General features: G+C 44.1%; 1 protein-coding gene across 1 annotated transcript in view; it reads right to left on the bottom strand.

The window, feature by feature from the left end:
* IL5RA (interleukin 5 receptor subunit alpha) overlaps window positions 1-9118 on the bottom strand; it is a 25207-nt gene extending 16089 nt beyond the window's left edge. Inside the window, exons 1-6 of the mRNA XM_019504716.1 lie at window positions 9040-9118; window positions 7711-7853; window positions 4212-4350; window positions 2450-2582; window positions 2186-2376; window positions 936-1081 (exon numbers count right to left, since the gene is read on the bottom strand). Coding sequence (XP_019360261.1) covers window positions 936-1081; window positions 2186-2376; window positions 2450-2582; window positions 4212-4350; window positions 7711-7853; window positions 9040-9112 — 825 coding nt within the window. The 5' untranslated portion in view covers window positions 9113-9118. The remainder of the gene's footprint in view (window positions 1-935; window positions 1082-2185; window positions 2377-2449; window positions 2583-4211; window positions 4351-7710; window positions 7854-9039) is intronic.
* Window positions 9119-15140: the final 6022 nt, after the last annotated feature.

The raw sequence follows: 15140 nt of genomic DNA, 5'->3' as shown, positions 1-15140 counted from the left end.
GGGCATATGCCCTCCCAGTTTTGTGTATGGGGAAGGGCAGGCTGCCCAGTGTGGGTTCAGGGCCAGGGGCTGCTATGGTCTGTTCCTGGTGGGGGCTTAGCCAGGGCTGCACTCAGGGTGGGCAGGGGCTGGACGGGCAGCAGTGGTGCTGGGAGGGAGGTGATGGGCAGGTTATAGCCACCCCATTATACCACATGGCCCCCTTCCAGCACTGCTGCTGCCTACCCCACCCACCCTGCCCCAGCCCCCATCAGGAACCCCCAGCCCCAGCCTCCATCAGGAACAGACTCTGGCCCTGAGCCCAAAGTGGGCAGTCCACCCTCGCCCTGTGTAATCAGGGGGCACATGTCCCTCCCTGCCTCTCCCGGGAGGTGTGCAGCCATGGGGAGCCTCCCCACCTCCCACCCCCCTGGGGCAAGCCATCTATAGCTCTGTTCTATGCCCTGCCCTGCCCTGGCTGAGCAGCACCTGCCCCAGCCCCATTCTCTACCTCTCTATGGGGGCCTCAATCTGCATGCCACCCCATGCCCCTTCCCTCCCCCACATTTACCAGCCAGACACTGCTCTCCAAACTGCTGGGCTGTATTCCTGGCTGCGTGCATGCTGTAGCTGCGTGCATGCATTTATCGGTGACATTATCAGCTACATCAGATAAAAAGAAGTCAATTGCCAATAATGTCAATTTTCCTTTTATTGGTACCAATCCAATATGGACCAATATATCAGTACACCTCTAACCATCTGTCTTCCATACAACTAGGATTTACCATATGTCTGTAGCTTTTGGTAACTTCTAATTACCAGCATAACTCAAAAGATGTACATGAATCTAAAGATATTTTTTCAGAGTTATATGAGAGAGATGTTCCATCTGTATAAGAAAAGTAATTAAACAACAATTGCTATATACATGTCAACTCTCAGTAAGCCTTTACCTGATTTTTACCTGTCTTCAAATTGTGAATGGTAACTTCATAACAAAACAATTCCTTTGGGAAAGGAGAAATTGGTTTTTCCCATGTGACCAAGGTGTCATTTTGTTCTAAAGATATGGTGACATTTCGAGGAGGATTTATTTTCTCTAAAAAATGAAGTAGGGACCAGTATGTTACTCATAAAACAATTATGCATTTAAAATAATAACACTTCGAGTTGGGCATAACTTAATCATTCTTGGTGGCAGGGTTGGATGCAAAGATCGCCTTGCTTCTTTTGTGCTGGTTCTCTCTCTGTTTTGAGAGCTCTCAGTTTTTCAACATCAATATCTTTTTGGTAACATTGTCCCTGCAATATAATGCTTGACATTTATTCCAGGTACTTAACATGCAATGGCAGATTGGTTAAAATGTATCATGACAGCTCTAAAGGCATGAGTTCAAGCTCTGTTCTGGAGTCATGCCAACGGCTTTCCCCCACCTGAAGACTAGTATCTGGTCATTTGGGCTGGGGAGTCAGAGGTGTCTGGATGTAATGCTAGCCACATCACGCCCATATTAGTCCACTGTGTCACTAGGCAATAGGCATGGGTGGACCCTTGACTTGATTCAAGACAGTCTGTAAAATTACTAGCAACATAGAAATAGTTCAGGAAAACAGCACTGAAAGTAGATAACTTTTAAGAAAAATGGTGAGGAATTATTTAGGAGGAGTAGAGTGGTATAAATTGGTATAAGGCCATGAAATTAAGAAAAAGAGTATTAACCTGAATATCAAGTGAAAATCTCCCTTCCATATAAATTTAATAGAATATAAATTAAAAAGTGGAAGAAGCTATGTTGCTTTGGGCATTTAATGCTAAATCCAATAAAGCAATAGAAAATGTACCGTGGGAAACAATACTTTGGCAAACAGATTAGATCTTTTCTATATCTTATATATCTTTATCTTTTTTCTATCGTCCTACAATTTAAGCTATACTGTATTGTTTACATCAATTCAGTTAGTACCATCAACTTTCACCTAGTTCCATGTCAAAACCTTCCATTTCAATACATTTCCCTCGCCACCTGTAGACCAGCCCATATCTTAAACTGGGCTAATCAGCATTTAAAACCACTGATGAAGTTTTGACAAGCTGCTTGGTATTTGGAGTTAGGGGCAGATGGGTTACTTTTGATTGCAATCACTTCAGCCAAGGCAAATAAATGATACTACTATTTTTTAATTTAGAAAAAAAAATACTTACCAATGGTATTTTGATTAAATAGTTGTTCAAGAGGCTTGATTGCAGCATGCTTGCTTGACCCATTAACATGTATTATAATGAGTGTGCCAATCTGTTTCGGGTCAATATAAGTCTTTGAAAATCTGCAACCTACATTTCTCTGCCATTTGTCTTTCAAATAGTCTGGACACTGCTCGGTGTAGTTATTATACCTAAGGGAAAAGGTTCATCAGGTATTGGCCTCTTGGACAATACCTACTGGCCAAAATAGAGGCAGGCATTTACCTGTAAAATAGAAAGTATACTGTATCTGTTGGTGCCTGTTCACCAGCAAGCCAGTTGCAGTGGAGAGATGCTGTATAATAACTGGCAGTGTAAACAATGCAGAATAAGTTAGTGACTGATGTCTCAGCATCACCTAGAGGAAGAACAAGACATAAAAGATTACACTCAAAAGATAAGTTGTGCTGAATATTTACTAACTTTTTTTTACTCACATGGGAGTTTTTTATTATAAAATGTATACACGCACACACATATTTGCATTTGTATACATTTTTATAATAATGAATTCCTAAATCTGTAGCTGTTTCGTATCTTCATTTCATCTGTAATCACTTGACATACAGGTAGATGAGAGAGGATATATACACACAAGAGGCAAGTATTTTGTAGGGTGATATCCTTTATTGGATCAACTCTGTAGCTGGGATAAAGTCAAACAAGCTTTCAGATGCAAGACATTCTTCCTCAGCTTGTCTAAGTTTTTCCTAACTACATAGTTGGTCCAATAAAAGATAACACCCTATGAAATACTTGCCTCTCACATAATTTCTGGACCATTACTTTTCTGGACATAACTACAACATCACTTTTACATTACCATAGGAGATATATAGATATAGATATAAATATAGATACACACACATGCACGCACACACAAATGTGTATCCTGTCTCATTTGCCTCTATATCAAACGATTACAGACGAAGTCAGATTCCCAAACAAATTAACAGTTCTACAACACATATGGACAAATAACACAACATCCCCCGTGTATTCTGAAAACATCATACGTTTATAGACAAAATATTTTAAACATTTTAGAGAGTTCTAAAGCAGCTTATTTTGCCATTAGCAATACATTTTTAGGCATTAATCCAGGGAAAAGCATTTACATTTGTTCACAGTTTGATCTATGTAGAAACTCCAGTTGATTTTCTTGGCCTTGGAATACTATAAGCCTTTTTTTACTAAGACTGCTTGCATGTTATCTGCTATTTACATAATAAATCAACACATCTCAGTCTAGAATCCAGAGCCTAGAGAGACATTTCCAAAACCAAACTCATCTTAAACTTGCTTTCATTTCATGTAAAATTGGATAAATCTGTTTCCATGACAAAATTCAGGCTAGAAGAAACACAGTGCTGCTTCTTACTCTTGATGGCATCTTGAGAGGAGTAGTGAACTGAGTTATTAAATAAAAGGGGATTAGAAGTAGTCAACTGCTGTCTTTCAGGAACTGTATTGCAAGGATTATCCATTTCAAATAGCCCCAGAATATATCCCCGGCTCCTAGGCAAAGGAGAGTGAACCTGGCTAACATGGAAAATGACAAGAGTAGCTATGAAAGTGAACACAGATATTCCATAGTAATGGGGCTAGAAGGCATAAGAAGGATAACTACAGCTCTCTCTGGTCTGATGTGGGAGCTTGCTACTTGCTGATGCAGAGGAAATCTGGACTCAGGATGCACTTGGCATGGCAGGAAGTATAATTGCAGGTATCACACATCAGATCCCATCGTGCCGTTACTTGCAAGTTTGCCAAGGGCCATAGAGTCAACCCCAGATGGTGAAGTGCTATTCGATGTCAATATGAACATCAGAATCTCTACCAAAACTACTGGATAACCATACCGCTTTGCGTGGCAGGAAATATGTTACCTTTTTAAAGTTTCTAAACTGCTGTCCTTTTCATGCTTTCCTCACCTACAAACTAGAAAAATAACACAAAATTAAAACTTTGTGGCATCACTTCTTACCTGCAAGGGCTGGGAGTTCTTCTGTGACCCACTCACTTCCTATTTGTGAGCTGTTATACAAAAGCAGTGTCCGCACTTGTGCAGAAAAACCATCATGGAGCACCACTGTACGAGTACTATGGGTGTGCTTTGTATCGTACTTGAAAAATAAAACAATTTATGAGTATCAGACACAATGAAGCCTGACTTAGGACACAGACACATGTATACTGGTATAACTTGGATCAGTTTGTATATCAAGGTGAATTATTATTTGCACTCAGAGTGGAGAGAAGACCAGGTCTCTAGAGTGAACTGCCCACAGATTCTGTTATAGTGCCTCGCCAGTCACCACTGTTTGCACTGGGCAGCCTAGGACTGTGGACACATGACCCATACACCAGATGAATTTACATCATATAGTTATGCCTGACTTTGTGAGGGACACATTTTCCTCAGTGCAGAGTGCCCCCACCGTCTTAGTTCAAGTGCCCCCACTGCCATTTTGAAGCACTGGGATGCTAATACATGAGACATGGAGGCTGGCTGGAGCACAGAAATGACCAGGGGTCTAGGTTTTCTGCTTGCCACAGAAAAACATGATCACACCCAGATTTTCTAATTTTAAGGAGAAAAACCCAGATTTTCTCCTTTGAAGGAAATGGTGGATTTCTGCTTGCAGGCTGGCACAGTTCCAGCCTGCAAGTGGCTGGGGGGAGCAGGAGTGTAGTCAGACAGGGGGCACCATGTGCATGTGTGCACCTACATGCACATCACTGCTAGGCAGCCTGGAGAGCAGTTTCCTGCAGGTAAGTCAGGCAAGGAGGGAGGCTCCCATAGTGAGGAAGTTGGGCAGGGTTGGGCCTGGGGATGCTTCCCAGCCTGGGCAGTGCATGGCATTCGTGACGTGTAGGGGGTGCACACGGATACATGTGCCCCCCCTGAGATAGGCCGTGCTCCCCATGAGAGAAGCACCAGCAGTATTTCTGGGTTTGCTGCTGGGCAACCCAGCCACAAGCTGCTGCAACAGGGGGGGAGGGGCATGCTGGGCTCACAGCTGACCCAGCACAGCAGGCAGGTAGGTAAGGTTTCTTCTTGTGGGGATCAAGACCCCCACAGTGCAGGAGGGAGCAAGATAGGGGCAGGGGTGAATCATTCCACTCCTGTCCCACTCCCTGCTGCACTCTAGGGATTGTCCAATGACCCAGCCCAGCTGGGGCCCCATTCACCGAGAAACCCAGGATCCCTGGTAATTACCAGGGCTGTGCGAGGCTTCAGACCCTGCTTCAGATCCGGAGAAGCTTCGGACACTTTGGCGTAAGAAGCAGCATGTCCGCATCGAAGCACTGGCTTCGTTAGGCTTTCTGAAGTGGTTCGGAGCTTCCGAAGCACTTCAGAAAAGTTTCGGAGCCACTTTGGAGATCCGGCCACAGGGTATAATGGGGAATCAATGAAATATCTATAACGCTGTTGTTCTTTCTCTGATTTGGATGAAATTTGCAGGGGTGGTAGCCTCTGCTGAGAGCATGAAGTCTGCCAAGTTTCAAGAAGATTAGTGCAGGGGTTTGGGGGGAACTGTACCCCAAATTCCTGAAAGCAAAACTCATGTCACATGTATGTGTTACACCATGGGGGAGGGAGGGGGAGGGATGAAAACTACAGGGGTTGTGGCCCCTGCTGAGGCCACAAAGCCTGCCAAGCTTAAAGAAGATCAGTGCAGGGGTTTGTGGGGAACTGCACCTCAAGCTGCTGACAGGCAAAACTCATGACATAGATGACCCTGTGTGTGTTAAGGTACAGCAGGCGGAAAACTGCAGGGGTAGTGGCACCTGCTCAGGCCACAAAGCCTGCCAGCTGTCAAGGAGATAAGTATGGGGGTTTGGGGGAACTGCACCTCAAGCTGCAGACAAGTCAAACTCGTGACATAGGTGACACTGTGTGTGTTAAGGCGCTGCAGGGATGGTGGCCCCTGCTGCAGCCACAATGCCTGCCAGCTGTTGAGGAGATAGGTGCAGGGGGGTTCTGGGGCCCTGGACCCCTAGCTGCTGACAGACAAAACTAGTGCCATGGGTGCTTGTGCAACTGTGTCTGTCTTGGGGGATGAAGGGAACAACTACAGGCCTGGCTGCTAAACTACTGTGTTACCAGTTACCAATCAATCATGATTCACTCAGGAACCAGCTCAATACACAGTAGCTAGCTAATGTAGCCAGTTAATTAGCAACAAATAACACATACAAAAACACAGACTAAAGAGAGGAAAGAATCAATACAGACAATCAACTGCCCCAAGACAGAGACAGTCAGCTGCACAAGCACCCATGTCACAAGTTTTCCCGGTCAGCAGCTAGAGGTGCAGGGCCCCAGAACACCCCTGCACCGATCTCCTCAACAGCTGGCACACATCGTGGCCACAGCAGGGGCCCCCATCCCTGCAGCTTTCACCCTGCTGTGCCTTAATGCACACAGTGTCACCCGTGTCATGAGTTTTGCTTGTCCGCAGCTTGAGGTGCAGTTTCCCCCAAACCCTTGCACTTATCTCCTTGAAACTTGGCAGGCTTTGTGGCCTCAGCAGGGGCCACCACCCCTACAGTATTCACTCTCCTGTGGTGTAACACATACACGACATGAGTTTTGCTATCAGGAATTTGGGGTACAATTCCCCCCAAACCCCTGCACCGATCTTCTTGAAGCTTGGCAGACTTCATGCTCTCAGCAGAGGCTACCACTCCTGCAAGTTTCATCCAAATCAGACAAAAAAAACAACAAAGTTATAGATATTCCATTAATTTCCCATTGTTCCCTATGGCCGGATCTCCGAGGCGGCTCCAAAGCTTCGGAGCCGCTTTGGCCGGATCAAAGCAGAAACCCAATCAGGAGCTCCGGATCGGACCCCTGGCATCCGAAGTGGCCGGATCCAAAGCCAGATCAAATAGCTGCCAACTCACACAGGCCTAGTAATTACCACGTTCCAGCAGACTTGATTAATTACAGCACATCAGAGCAGCCTTGTAGTGCATGTGCAGGCACCCTAAAACTGCTCTCCTACTAGAGGGTCTATAAAATTAGGAACATTGTACCTAAAACCATATGCAAATACTCCAGAACTTTCTACAGGGGATGGTTCAGGTAACGTTTTCTGAGAATACTATTATGACAAAACAGAGAACCACCTACTTACTACTTGTACATTGGTGTTAATCTGCAGTAAATTCATTGACTTGAATGGTAGGAAACATTCGTGGGAAGCCATGTTGATTCAACACCTCTTCCCATGATGTTCCAGCTAGGTCACAAATTAAAGCCACACTTCCCTGGTGTTAATTCCCTTTCCAACTAAGTTCTACTGGTCAGCACAGGGGAAGATGGGCATGGCTAATGTATAGCATATCTGTTCATGATGCAACACCAAACTAATGTTGATGACCCAATGTATGCAGTACAGTCTCGAGCAGGCAGAACATATTTAAATCAACTGGCATTTGGCCTCCGTAGACTGCTCAATGTATTTTACACTTACCACTTCCTGTACAGGAGTAATGATTTCCACATCGTAGGTAACAGTGGAGTTCTGGTGTTGATCAGGGTTTGGTTTCCAATGTAAAAGTACTTCTGCTAGTGCAGTGACTGTGAGGGTGAAGTTAACAGGGGGGAGAACCTGAACTGTTGATTAAAGGAGAAAAAAAAGAAACTGATGGTATACTACATTATAACAAGTAAGAGGCAATAGTGATTGGTTCCACGCAATAGCTACTCATAGGCAACTACCAACACAGGATAAAGTGTATAGGCATAATTTACATATTATACTATATTTTGTCAATAGCTTTGTATAGAGCATATTTCTAACACTGAGGTAAAACTCTGCAAGTTGCCAGCAAACAGATCATTCAATAAGGATATGGCTAAAACCTAGGTTAGAAGAAACTGTTTTCCATGGCAATTTTAACTTAAAGATCACCAAATGAAAAAATCTCCGATCATATCTGGTTTGCTGGAAAATAAATTAGGCTAAGATCCTTGAAAAATGATCAGCATACGTGAATCCCATTGCCCTCACACAGTCCCACTGAGGTCAATTGGGCAACTACACTGGCATAAGTCCATATCCACTTAGATCCTGGTGTACAGTCAGGGTCTTACAGAGAAGATGGTATGTAGTTTGATCTCTGAGAAGAATGCATGTTAGCTACCCTGGCACACAAGGATAGTTGCAAGTTAACAACTACCTGGAAGCCACAAGGATGCATCTGTGGAAGAAACACAAGTATGCCGAGACAAGAAATAAAGCAGAAATATAAGCAGAGGTGGAAGAATGAGACTGGTAACTTAGAATGACAGGGATAGAGACCTCTGGAGCTCATAAAGAAATGAATAATTGATTGTGCTGAGAGATAAGAATATAAATAGCTGAATAACAAATAGTCAAGCAGCTTCCCTTTACTTATCAAGCCCTTCACAGCTTTTTCTCACCCTCATTTCTCTTTGAGCAGCAGCAAGAGGTCATTTCCCATCTCCAATGGTTCCAGGATACCAGCCTGTATAGCCCACATTGTATTTTCAAGCAGCATCTCCTATGCCACCCTTTGGAGGAGCTCCCCCATATATATCCACAAAACCCCCTATTATCCTCCTCCAAATCCCTTACAAACCACATGACAAATTCGAGATGGCTGTGTCTTATGACTACAGCCTGTCATTTTGGCTCGCACAGGCTCATGGTTTTCTTCTGCTCCACCGCATCTGTCCATACTTCTCACCTTTAAGGTCTAATTGTAAGCTCTGCACTGTGCAGTGAGAGCCATGGTATTACAAATACATAAGAAGAATAGTACAGGAAACTACTTACTTCCTTTAGCCTGCAACAAATTTGGCTGAATTGCCATTGCTGTCCAAAGGGGTACCAGAATAATGTTCACCATTATGATAATATCCTTTAAATAATAAATTACAATCATCAGATATCAGCACGTAACTTGCCATTTTGACTGTTTAATATAAAATGTAATCTATAACTAAGAAGTAATATTCACCCAGACACATATAGAAATGTTGTTGTATAATACATAAGCAAGAACATGCCACTTTCCTTGTCCTCTTCCCATGGAGGTACACCCTTTGCCATTATCCAAATATATCATGTGCCAAACAGATCCCATGCCATATGCTTCATAGTGTTCTGTCCCTTCTTCATATACCATAAAACTTCCCATGGCTAATACTTTGTGGGTGTTTGATGAAGCAGATAGAATTGCTGGAAGGGGAGATTTTGATAAAGGAGGGGAGGGAATCCTGGACTCCCCATTGGATATAACAGGGAGGATGGGGGGGCATGATTTGTTGTCTACAGCTTTCCAAATATTAGAATGGCAATGCTAAAGGTTTTGTTGATGCTATGCTGTATGTATGTTGGACAACATCTTAAGACGTAAGTTTTTTCTTCCTCTAATTCCCCATTGCATCACTTTCCTACAACTATAGTAATTGCTCACACAGGGAGAATATCATGAAAGTATTTGCTGTATTTTAGCTTCTTTAACATGACTTTGCTGGGAGCAGGGGTGGCACGGGTGCAGATGCTTAGGTGCACCGCTAGCAGGCCAGAAATCATAAGTTTAAGGCCACAGCAGAAGTGCTCCTGTCGGATTGCAGCGAATATGCAAGTTCTGCTAAATGCTCTGTCACAAGGACGTGAGCAGGAAGGGATATGACTTTGCTGCTAGAAATGGGTAGAGCACACCTTGAACCCATCCATTCTCCATGAACCACCTTCAACTGCTCTACAAAACACTGGAGATTCTTGAACTACAGGAAATCTGAGCTCATGAAAATATGAAGTCATCTACAAGTTACAGGGTGTGGATGTGTGCCTAGTTTTCTATTGACCAGGAAAGTGAATAAGACTGGTTTGTCCCAGGGAATTTCTAACTCCTCAGTCCTAGGGGCGTCAGGTTTTTGCATCCATCTCCTCTCATGAAACTGGAATCAGGTTTGGCCAGGCCACCGCCGTTCCATGGAGGGTTTATCCATAATGCCTCCAAGATCACTAGGTGTCCCTGGCATAATGCCTGCTGAAGAGCAGATTCCACAGCTTGCTGTTTCCTTTGAACATCACACAGACCCCCTCTGTCACAAGAGGAGGGTGCTGTATTGCATTAAAGCATCTCCTATTACTTGATAGACATCAATTCATAATGGCTTTACAATGGAAATCCTCCTGGGACTAACGGATATCAATTCCAGGCAGCAGCCAACCTCCAAATTATGCTGACCTCTGCCCATGCTTTATTCACAGTAGTTATATTTTGCACAATATCCCTGTTACTGCTAAAACTAGAGCTGACTGAGTTTTTTCAAAAGAACTATTGCTAAGAAAATGGCCTGCTTTCAAAAATGTTTATATAAAATTGTTTGCTTGTTTTTTTAAAAAGCAGTTTTCCTCAAAAAAAAACACCCTAGTCTTTTAGCGTAGTGGTTCTCAATCTTTTTTTGTACCAGGACCCATTTGTAAACATTGATGGCCAGTCCCGACCCAGTGCCTCTCGCTCCCAACCTGCTGACCCTGGGCCCCAGCCCCTCAGTGTGTGCAAGCAGCCCCTTGCAGACTGGAGCTCTCCCGGCCTGCAAGGGAAAAGCCACAGTTTCCCACATTTTTTTCCTTTAAAGGAGAATCCATTTTTAAAGTTTGCTGATCCATTTTCAAAGTTTCTCCACAACCCTTTCATATATTCTTGCAACCCACTTTTGGGTCACAACCCACGGGTTGGCCAATGCTGTTTTAGGGCACCTATACACATGCCCAACACCTGATTTTTCAGGAGTGAAAGACCCAACGTGTGCTGAAATAAGTGCAACATTTGACATCGCTTTAACACCCTTTTTATAACGTGCATACAGATTCTAGTTGCTGTTTAATAAAATGAATAAAGAGAAAACCTCTATAGAAAAGGTACAGAGGATGCTGCTGCTAAATGCAGTAAAATTACTGAAATATATAACTAAAAAAGCATTAAGAACACATACAATTCATAACAGGTACAGGCCTGAGCATCTCAGGGGTAAGAAAATGCCACCGTAATTAAAGGCCATCTTCAGATACTGTTTGGGCAGATGTAATCAGAAGATTAAACCAAGTTCAGTGCCATTATTGTGCTATTTTAACTATAGGAGGTGTTTTAGAATTGATATTGTGTAGTATAAAACAAGTACAGTAGAAGAGATAAATATATGGCATTTTAAAGATACCAAAAAGCCAAAGTTTCAAGAAAATATCCTCTAAAAGGTCTGGTTTTTCTTACTTATTATCACAGCTGCAGTATGTTCCACTGTCTAGTAGCTGACTGAACAGAAACTGATTCCAGAGTCTCATTTCCCAGTGCAATGGAGACAAAGTGATCTGCAGAAGTGATGTCCTTGCAGTCCTCCAGAAAATGTTCTTCAAGGTTCCCTGCTGGATCCCAAAAGTTTCTCTGAGAGTCTTATTTCTGTTCGTTAAATCTGCCCTTCAGGCAGTTCCCTCTTTCTTTTATAACTGCCCAGTGCATAAGTGATATGCACTTTGCAAATGATGGCATGATAAGTTAGATAACGTGCAGAAAACACAAAAAGGGAACTGTTTATCTAACCCCAAAACATCTCCTTGCTTACGCTATCAAATAGCTGTACTTCTTCAGTGGCCTAATTATGTACCATGATACAGGGGTCTATTAAAAATCAGCATGCAGAGACGTAACACCATTGTAATTTGGTCCTTTATACAAACTGCCTCCTGAAATGCCCGAAAGGTAACACGTGCTGTTAGGAACCAAGTTACAATTAATAGAGCAACAAAGAAATTAAAAAGAAAACAACAATCACTTTCTATCACTACACAAACTCACTTAAAGACATCTACTATTAACAATAGAAAGTTTCCGTACGACAGTAAAAGAAAAGGTAGCTGTAGATGAAAGTGGAGATTTTAAACAAGGATCCTTGTCACACACATGCTTAGCTGCAACAGGTAAGAACAAGTTGAAGCTTAGTACTGCCTGACAAAGGGCACATTTACATGTGCAAATGCTGCTAGGTGGGTTTACTCCAGAGCAAGGTACTCTGGAGTAAACCCAGCCTGGGCAGCTGTCTACACATGCACCCATTTAGCAGCAGATTTGCCCCACCAGTGGAACTGGATGTGGGGGCTGGGAGCTGGCCCTCTGCTGCAACTCTTTCCAAGCCCTGCACCTTGATCACCTGGTCAGGGCACATGGCTGGGAAAAAGCTGCAGGGCTGAGGAGCTGGCTGCACATGCAGAGTTCCTGATGCAACCTGGGGGTGGCCAGGAACAGTCCTGGTTTGGGGCTGGACCCAGTCAGCTCCAGGCTGGGTGGGGAACTCTCCCCATGCAGGGAGCTCCATGATCACGATTGCAGAGTGGGGACTGAGCGATTCCCTACTGCTGGGATTGTCCTTGCCCAGGCTTCAGTGGCAGTGCCCGCCCTGGCAGCAGGCAGCTCCCAAGGGCAGGGACCAGTCTCCCATCCCATGCTGCCTGGCTGTCCAACAGCTGTCAAGTTTAACAGCAGAGGTGACTCTATTTCAGTACCTGTCTGAAGTTATCTACATACTTGATCTAGTTGTGAGCCCCTTAACTTCTGTATAATTCCCGTATCTCGAAGGATTTGTAGGGTAAAACATTTCGTCTCTAAGGATTTGTTTGTAAAACATTTCAAAATGGAAAACTGAAATTTAATAATATAGAGTGCTACTAATGCAAGCTTGCCCAAAGATTAGTATGAACTTGAGTTTAATTATGAGACTTTTTCTGAATACACATATAAATACATTATCTTATCATTGAGATCTGCATTTTTCATTAAGAAGCTTTAGAAGATTATTCCTTCTATTGTATGGCATTTGTTTTAAGCACACACTTAAATTTTTTATTAGTACATCATGCGTTTTCGTCAATGCTCACGCGCTCATTTTCTTTACTATACATGTACATACTTCCTCAGTGGTGCCTAAGAGCACTATGAAGTCTGCAATTCAAGGGATATTTTTTCCATCATGCTGACCTAACAAGGGAAGTAAGATGCTGCATAGGTTAGAAATCAGAATATTTGCACTCTAGTGGTTCTGTGAATAGGAAACAATAGGGTCAGGGAAGGTACTAAGCAAATTGGTGGTGTAATTTTGTTTGCAATTTCCTTAAAATACGACAGTGGAACATGGACCACTACCAGGACCTTCCTAGCTAATTATGGGTTATGGATGAAATGTGTTGGTAGACCTGTATCGGGCGTTCTGTACCGTTTCTCAAGTTGAAACCTTAATAAAAGGTTTAAGTAGTGCAAAAGGTCCTCTGTATGGCACTATACACAACTGTCATATTTCCAGTACTGAAACAGATAAGTAAGTCTGCCAAGACCCATGCCCTACCACCATGATTTCAGAAGAAAGCAGAATGTCCTTTATTACACCTGGCAATTGTGCAATGCTCTTCATGACAGAGGGAGCCTTCTGACCCTAGGGCTATCGATGGCTTTTGACCCTGGAGTATTGGCTTCAACAGCCTTTTTGTCTTTGTAACTATAAACGCTTTTTTCTGCTCGCAAAACTATTGGGGCCCTTATCAAACCTGGCTAGAGTATATAATGCCCTGACCTCCTGCACTGGAAAGTTCAACTCACGGATTCAACACCTTGCGAAGAAATATTTTGTTTTGTTTTAGATGCATCTACCGTTAATTTTGAGCAACCCCCTTAGCTCTTGAGAGCAAAAGAAAGCAGTACACCGGAAAACTGCTGGGCTAATGCGAGACAGCAGCCGCAACAACAGGAATCGCACCTGTGAATTCAGCACTCGGAATTAAAAAGGCCCTACAAGGAGCCACGAGAAAATTGTTGTTTGTTGTTATTGTCGTGGTGGTTTTTGTTATTATACCATCTTTCATTTTAAATACTAACTCTTCCTATAACTTTCACAGATACTTTTAATGTCCCCATTGCAGGGACTATGCATCTGTGTTTAAGAGTATTTACGCCATCAGAGTCATATCAAGTTTTAATCCTCCAAACTATCGGCAATTTGCAGATGGAGCAAGTGGGGCACAGAAGTTTAGTGATCCGTCTGAGGTCAATATGTTGGTTCCTCGTGCCACTTTGGCTAGAGACTCTCCATTACCTGAGGTTACATGCTAGCAGCTAACACAGCTGTGATTAGAAATTGGGCAGCTCCTGCTCCCACCCTGTGTTCGGAGAATTCACCCATGTCTTTTGGTCCCGCCTTGTCTCCTTTTAGTCTCCCTCTATAGCCACGCACACTCCTCTTAGCTCTTATTTTTTGACTCCTCCAAGTCTCGGCTACATCTTCAGGCCGCTGACAGTCGAAAGGCATTGCTGTAACGCCGTGCGGAGTGCGCTGGCTGCGGATAGTTTTGGTTGTATTATGGTAGTGCCTTGCGGTTGCAAGTGGGATTACTGCACAGGCATGGAAAGGAGCTATGTCTTACCCCAGAGGGTGCTCAGCCCCTCGGCCCACAAGCTGGAAGCCACATCACCGCTCAAGACTCCCCATGGCAGTGGGGACGTGGGAGCAGTGTTCATTGCTGCACCCCTGCTGCCAGATTTCCAGGCCCAGGGCAGCCCAGCGGGAAGGCGAGCAGCACTAGATCCAGTGCTCGATGCAGGACGGCGCCAGGCGGAGATGGGATCTGGGTCCAGGACGTGCCAGGTGGGATCAGGACGGTGCCAGCGCCAGGCAGGACCTGAGTGAGCAATGCCAGATGGGACCTGGGCGGTGTGAGGTGGGGCACGGGCAAGGCGGGGGGCTGCCCAAACAGAAAGCGGGCCCGAAAATGCTAGTGTTGTTGTTATTAGTATCATTATCTGTGGCGAAGGGGGGGCCCAATACTACAAGCAGGCCGGGCGCTGGGCATGAGGCGGCAGGGGCGGGATCTAGCGTGAGGCG

The sequence above is a fragment of the Gavialis gangeticus genome, unplaced genomic scaffold, assembly GCF_001723915.1.
Source record: "Gavialis gangeticus isolate Ggan-Ray unplaced genomic scaffold, GavGan_comp1, whole genome shotgun sequence".
NCBI classification, from domain to species: Eukaryota; Metazoa; Chordata; order Crocodylia; family Gavialidae; genus Gavialis; species Gavialis gangeticus.
Note: the sequence above shows the minus strand (reverse complement) of the source record. Positions and strands in the feature narration are given on the sequence as shown.